The sequence below is a fragment of the Haplochromis burtoni genome, unplaced genomic scaffold, assembly GCF_018398535.1.
Source record: "Haplochromis burtoni strain Fernald_Lab_line unplaced genomic scaffold, NCSU_Asbu1 Contig_304, whole genome shotgun sequence".
NCBI lineage: Eukaryota > Metazoa > Chordata > Actinopteri > Cichliformes > Cichlidae > Haplochromis > Haplochromis burtoni.
Window position 1 is genome coordinate 286,264 of NW_024582665.1, and position 7,582 is coordinate 293,845.

The following is a 7,582-nucleotide window of genomic DNA, read 5'->3' on the forward strand; positions in this document are numbered from 1 at the left end:
ATAGTCAAAGGCCTTTCACTGTGCGCTGTGCACATTGAAGAGAACGGCAACCTCAACATCGAAGTTTACCGGAAGCCCACACACACGGACCAGTACCTCCTCTTTGACTCCCATCACCCTCTGGAACACAAACTTGGAGTAATCAGGACCCTACACCACCGGGCAGAACATGTTCCCTCTAAGCCTGAAGGAAAAAAGAAGGAACACACACATGTAAAGGAAGCACTCAAAACGTGCGGCTATCCTAAATGGGCGTTCTTAAAGTCAGCAAAGAGGCACAGAAAAGAAGACCAGACACCAGCGAGGGAGGATAAGAAGGACAGACGCAACAACATTGTCATCCCCTATGTAGCCGGTGTATCAGAAAAACTCAGGAGAGTTTTCTCCAAGCATGACATCCCAGTGTATTTCAGACCCAGCAACACGCTCAGACAGAAACTGGTTCACCCGAAAGACAAAACGCCAAAACACAAACTTAACAATGTGGTGTATGCTGTACAGTGCAGCGAGGAATGCCCAGACCTCTACATTGGAGAGACCAAACAGCCACTTCACAAGCGCATGGCACAACACAGAAGAGCCACCTCCACAGGACAAGACTCAGCAGTCCATCTGCATCTTAAGGATAAAGGACACTCTTTCGAGGATGCCAATGTTCACATTTTGGACAGAGAGGACAGATGGTTTGAAAGAGGAGTGAAAGAAGCATCTATGTCCACTGTGAGCGACCATCTTTGAACAGAGGCGGGGGTTTACGACACCAACTCTCTGCCATCTATAATCCAGTTTTGAGATCCCTTCCCAGACGCCTTAACGCCCACTCACATCCTGGGCCATCTGACCTCAGGAATTCGCATGATAAGGTGGGGCCAGGTTTCACAATGAACACACCCGAAACTCTGGCTGATTGGGACCCACACCCAGTTTCACACCTTGGCTCAGGCGATTAGAGGATCATCAGGGGGTCCTTTTGTCCCTCTGTGGGGGGAATCCCACTAGGTTTATATCTGGGACTCTCCACCATTTGACCTTAGAACTGAAGAAGCTCTATCTCTCTCTTTGAATAGTTAGTCTAATTCATTAGTGCAGCATTACTGGATCACCTCTGTTTGAAGTGATATAATATGATATACAACTATCACTGTGTTTAACTACCATAATAATTCTCAGGGTACTGAGCGCATGCTTAATTCGTTTTTTATGAATGAAAGGTGAATCTGAAATTATTCGAGAGCTAAAATTTTTAAAGCATAAAATACAGTTTCAAAGCAAAGCAAATGAATTCATTTTCAAAATATAAAATTCAATTTCAATTTAGTGATGATCATTTTCAGACCAATAAATTGAATTTCAAATTAGGCTAATTCATATTCAGTTTGTAAAAGCATTTATTCAAGTTACAATTCAGATTCAATTCGATTCAAATTCAGTTTCTGATGGCACAGATTTCTGCCCATACATGACTGGTAACATGTTTGAAGAATTACTATTACAGTTTTAGGGAACTATACTTTGTGTCAGGGGAGAGGAAGAGAGGGAAAAATATAAAAGGAATGAGTGAGAAAAGTTTTTCTTTTTTTAATAACTGAACAATGTACTAAAAGGTAGTCAGAAAAAGTAAAAATACTTCTGTAACTGGGCTATTTTCATGTTCATATGATTAGATTTCCGATATAATTGTTACTTATGTGCATTGGGTCACACTTCTAAATGGCTATAGCCTGGAAAATTCCTTCACTAGGACAAGGACAGCCTTTGAGGCCAAGCTTCAGAGGAGCAGCCGGACCACAGACTTCCGAGTGCCTCAATCCATCTGCACCATGTTCAATGTCATGGTGGACGCCAAGGTCCAGTCAGCCAAGCTGTGTGCCATGGACCTGGGGCAGGAGGTAGGAAATACTAAATATCTCCCGTAAACACACTTGCTTTCAGAATGGATTTCCCTCCAGTTTAAAATGATTCATATTGGACATCATACAACTTGAGGTCAAAAGTTTGAATGTCATGGTAATTTGGAGCTTAAATCTTTTAATAGATAGAGCTAAATGTTCTACAGTGTATTTTAACTTGACTTGAAGGTCCAGGACTATTCACTTCTTATTAGTGATCATGACTTGGTAGTTTTTCTTTGCCACCATAAGGATTTATAGTACTTGGCACAATCGTAAAGTCCAAAGACGTCAGTCTTGTAGATTTACAGGTCTCTTGAAGTTGCTTCTAAAAGACTGAAGACCACCAATTCAAACAATTGTATGTAAGTACTAGTTCTTTGGATGTATCACCACTTTGCCAAGGTTTCAAAGAAAACCCAAACTTTCACTCTGAGATGAGAGAAAATCGTTAGGTTGTTCAGAAACAACCTAACACAGAATTTGAACAGAATTTGAACGACCTTACACTAGTCACCCAACAGTGTGAAGCTGGATGTCTGCATTTTGAAACTACAATATTGAGATGATAGACTCCAAAATCCTGCAAAATCTTAATTCACCTCAGTGTTTTCATACGTGGTTTTGTTTTTTGTTTGTTTGTTTTGTTTGTAGGTCATATAAACAAGACCAGGCTGTACAAAATATACCTTGATAGGTTGGAGCTACATTTACTCATGTGCAGCGGCTGAAAGCCTTCTTTTGACATTCAAAAGATGCTGGATTTACTGAAAGTTTTGGACAGGAGTATTTTTTTAAATTCACTTTCATGAGAAGAATATCACACAGGTTTTAGATATGACATGCTATGAAAAATTTATTTTCACTCCTGAATAGGCAGTCAGTCCAGTCTTAAAAATATCTGCAGCTCATGCTATATATAATAAGTATGCCACGGCAAATTAATAATTGAATACTATTTAGTGTAAAAACTTCCAGTGTTTCTTTTCAGTGGCTGGTGTCAAACAGAGGTTACCAAGTGTAATCTACTGAGGGTGAACAGTCTAACATTTTTTTCTTCCTCTTATTCTTCTGCAGAGGCAATATCACTCCCAAATCAACAATCTAATTGAGGAGACGGTGAAGGAGATGATTACTCTGCTAGTAGCTAAGGTACAAAAGTACACTACATGTTCCTAGCATGGTTTCAGTTCTTGTTGAAAAGACAAACAAATGACAGCAATAAGACCTAAACCAGGCATTCAAAACAACTACAGAGAGACATAATATAACAAAAAGGCTCATTTTAAACTATTAAAATTTCATTTAAATGTATGAATGCATGGTTAGCCATCCCGGTAAAGAAATCATCGCTCATCTGGACATAGGATTTCCAATGGAAGAGATGTTTCATCACTCATCCAAGTTAGCTCTTTAGTCTGAGGCTAAAGAAGTCACCAAAAGACACGAAAAATTCCAAAGCACCATAAAGACTTAATGAGATGAGATGATAACGACAAGAATCCAATTTTATATACGACTCACAATTTGTGATAGCTTATGTTCCCAAATGTAAAGTCATTTCTCTGAGGCTTTTTTTTCCTCTCTTCTTTCCTAGTTTGTCGTCATTCTAGAGAGTGTGTTAACCAAGCTTTCCAGATATGATGAGGGAACACTCTTCTCTTCTTTCCTGTCTTTCACATTTAAAATGTCTAGCTTTTAATAAATATATCTGAATATTATATATATATATATATGTACACTCAACAAAAATATAAACGCAACACCTTTGTTACTGCTCCCATTCCCCATGGGATGGACGTAGAGACCTAAAATTCATTCCAGATACACAATATAACCATCCCTCCCAAACAGTGGTCACAAATCAGTCCAAATGTGTGGTAGTGGGCACATCTGCTATATTGAGATAATCCATCCCACCTCACAGGTGTGCCACATCAGGATGCTGATCTGACATCATGAGTAGTGCACAGGTGTACCTCAGACTGCCCACAACAAAAGGCCACCCTGGAATGTGCAGTTTTTTGCGCTATTGGGGGTCTGGGGACCCAGAACCGGTCAGTATCTGGTGTGACCACCATTTGCCTCATGCAGTGCAACACATCGTCGCATGGAGTCTATCAGATTGTCAATTGTGGCCTGTGGAATGTTGGTCCACTCCACTTCAATGGCTGTGCGAGGTTGTTGGATATTCGTGGGAACTGGTACACGCTGTCGTATACGCCGGTCAAGCACATCCCGAACATGCTCAATGGGTGACATGTCCGGTGAGTATGCTGGCCATGCAAGAACTGGGACATTCTCAGCTGCCATCTGCCCTGAACAATGTGAACCATGATTCATCCGTGAAGCGCACACCTCTCCAACGTGCCAGACGCCATCGAATGTGAGCATTTGCCCACACAAGTCTGTTACGGCGACGAGCTGGAGTCAGGTCAAGACCCCGATGAGGACGACGGGCATGCAGTTGAGCGTCCCTGAGACGGTTTCTGACAGTTTGTGCAGAAATTGTTTGGTTGTGCAAACCAATTGTTCCAGCAGCTGTCTGGGTGGCTGGTCTCAGACGATCTTGGAGGTGAACCTGCTGGATGTGGAGGTCCTGGGCTGGTGTGGTTACACGAGGTCTGCGGTTGTGAGGCCGGTTGGATGTGCTGCCATATTCTCTGAAACGCCTGTGGAGACGGCTTATGGTTGAGAAATGAACATTCAATGCACGGGCGACAGATCTGGTTGACATTCCTGCTGTCAGCATGCCAATTGCACGCTCCCTCATTGCTTGTGGCATCTGTGGCATTTTGCTGTGAGACAAAACTGCACATTCCAGGGTGGCCTTTTGTTGTGGGCAGTCTGAGGTACACCTGTGCACTACTCATGATGTCAGATCAGCATCCTGATGTGGCACACCTGTGAGGTGGGATGGATTATCTCAATATAGCAGATGTGCCCACTACCACACATTTGGACTGATTTGTGACCACTGTTTGGGAGGGATGGTTATATTGTGTATCTGGAATGAATTTTAGGTCTCTACGTCCATCCCATGGGGAATGGGAGCAGTAACAAAGGTGTTGCGTTTATATTTTTGTTGAGTGTATATATATATATTATATATATATTATGTATATATATGATATGTAGTATGTATATATTATTATATGAAAATATATATTATATGTATATTATATTATATGTAATTATGTAAATATAGTATATATATGTATATGTATATATGTATGTATATGTATTATATATATGTATGTATATATATGTATGTATATATATGTGTATGTATATATATGTATATGTATATATATGTATGTATATATATGTATATGTATATATATGTATATGTATATATATGTATATGTATATATATGTATATATGTATATGGCCTTCTAGTAGTTTCCTGTTTGATATATTTCCACTGCACTACATCAATTACATCATATTACATTATAATGGTGTGCTCAACTTAAAACCTCAAAGAGTTTCCTTTTCAGAAGAAAACAAACTATACAGTGTTGTGAAAAAAAAGTTTGTCCCTTCCTGATTTTGTATTCTTTTGCATATTTGTCGCACTTAAATATTTCAGGTCATCAAATAAAAAAATAACTACTAGACAATGATAATACAAGTAAACTCGAAATGCAGTTTCTAAATGAAAGTGTATATGACTAGGGAGAAAAAAACCTAAACCTACCCCCACCAAATATTTTAACGAAATCATTTAACCTTTAAAGAGTTAAAAGAATTCCAGCGGTTCCTGAAAGCAGTGGCTCTGTGCTTTTCAGTGATATTAGAGTCACCTGAGGTATGATGTCACAGCAGCCCTGTGAAAATGAAAGTTGTTTCAGAGAAGAGAGAGTGAACGAATGTGGTGGGGCTGTACAGACAACAGGCATTTTTCGGATATTTGGAGTTTTATTTTTATTTATTTTTATTTTGCTGTTTGCTTTGTTGTTTTCTGTATTTGCTTAGATTCTGATGTGTCGACCTGCCTGGGAATACCATAATCACCCTAATATCACTGAAAAAGCACAGAGTTGATGCTTTCAGGCACCGTTGGAATTTTTAGATTGCGGCAATGCTCAAGAGCTAGATAATTGGACCTAAAACTTTGGATTAAATAGAAAAGGTCTGACAAAGTGGAGTACACCAAGAGATCCTCAAGAGCCAGACATCATGCCACAATCCAAGGAAATTCAGGAACAAATGAAAAACAAAGTAATTGAGATCTCTCAGCATTAAAAAGTTTTAAAGCCATTTCTAGAGCTGCGGGACATCAGCGAACCACAGAGAGACCCTGTATTTATAAATGAAGAAAACATGGAACAGTGGTGAACTTTCCCAGGAGCGGCCGGTCGACCAAAATTAACCGGAAGGAAAGTGATGACTCATTCAAGAGGTCACAAACAACCCCATAACAACATCCAAAGAACTGCAGGCTTCACTTTCCTCAGTTAAGGTCAGTGTTCATGACTCCACCATAATAAAGAAACTGGGCAAAAATGGTTCCAAAGTGAAAGCCAAAAGCTCGTATCATTTTTCCAGAAAACATGTTGATGCGTCCCCATTACACCTGGTGTAAAAGTAAGACAGCATTTGAGATAAGGAACAGCATACCAACAGTAAAATATGGTTGTCTTACTATGATGGACTGGTTCTGTGTTGCTGCCTCAGGACTTGGAAGACTTACTATGGTAAATGGAACTGTGAATTCTGCTGCCTACCAAAACATCCTGAAGGAGAATGTGACATCAACCTAAAGTGCACTTGCGTTCTGCAGCAGGACAATGATCCAAAACACACCAGCAAGTCCACCTCTGAAACGCTTAAGAAAAACAAAATGAAGACTTTGGAGTGGCCTAGTCAAAGTCCTGAACTCAGTCCTGAATCTGATTGAACTGGTGTTGAACTGTGATGTTTTTTTGTTTTTTTTGCCTGTCCCGTTTGGATCTTTAGCCATCAGAATTGTTGTCTGAAGGCCAAGAAAGATGCCAAGCAGAATTACTTTACCAATTGGATCATCATGGCTTTGCCATATTGGTCCATTTGATTGACCTTTATTATGATTATGTATTTATTTTATTTGGTTTTCGGTTGTTACAGACGGGACAGACATGACAGGGGGATAGGACAGGGAGAAAGAATGAAAGAAAGAGAGGGAGAGAAAGAAAAATAGAGGGGAGAAGAGACGGTGAGAAAGGGAGAAAGAAAAAAAAAGGAAAAACAAACACAACACCTCGATCACCTGTATGGAGATAAGAAAAAACAGAAGAGAAAACAAACAAGAAAGAGCAACATAATAAAAACAACACCATCACAATAAACTAGCTAGCAGTAGATATCAGTAGATACTAAATAATAAACGATATTGTGCAGCACGCAAGATCGACAGCGCACAATGTGCTTTGAGGCAGCAGCCAAGAAAGCTGTAGTTTGTGTCTGTGAATACCCATGTGTACACCTGTGTGCATACCTGTGTGGATCAGCACGCTTGTATTCAAAAGGTTTCTCCATGTAACGCTCTGCTAGGGAGTGTGGGGAGCCATAGCCCCGTCCCCCAGGGCATGAAGAAGGTATGGAGGTGATCCAGGCCCAGACATCCAAAGGCCCCAGAATAGGACCCAAGGAGGACCACCAGGGGGGCAACCATGCCACCCTCCTGCGAAGAGCTGAGTAGAGCCCCAAA

The 7,582-nt window shown here is 40.4% G+C and overlaps 1 protein-coding gene across 3 annotated transcripts in view; it reads left to right on the forward strand.

Annotated features, from left to right (window-relative positions):
- Positions 1–7,582, forward strand: part of LOC102293437 (calcium-dependent secretion activator 1) — a 338,778-nt gene that overhangs the window by 282,051 nt on the left and 49,145 nt on the right. For all 3 annotated transcript variants that reach the window (XM_014339718.2, XM_042228110.1, XM_042228111.1), the window contains 3 exons: positions 1,742–1,889; positions 2,967–3,041; positions 3,487–3,570. In XM_014339718.2, the coding sequence (XP_014195204.2) occupies positions 1,742–1,889; positions 2,967–3,041; positions 3,487–3,570 (307 nt within the window). The remainder of the gene's footprint in view (positions 1–1,741; positions 1,890–2,966; positions 3,042–3,486; positions 3,571–7,582) is intronic.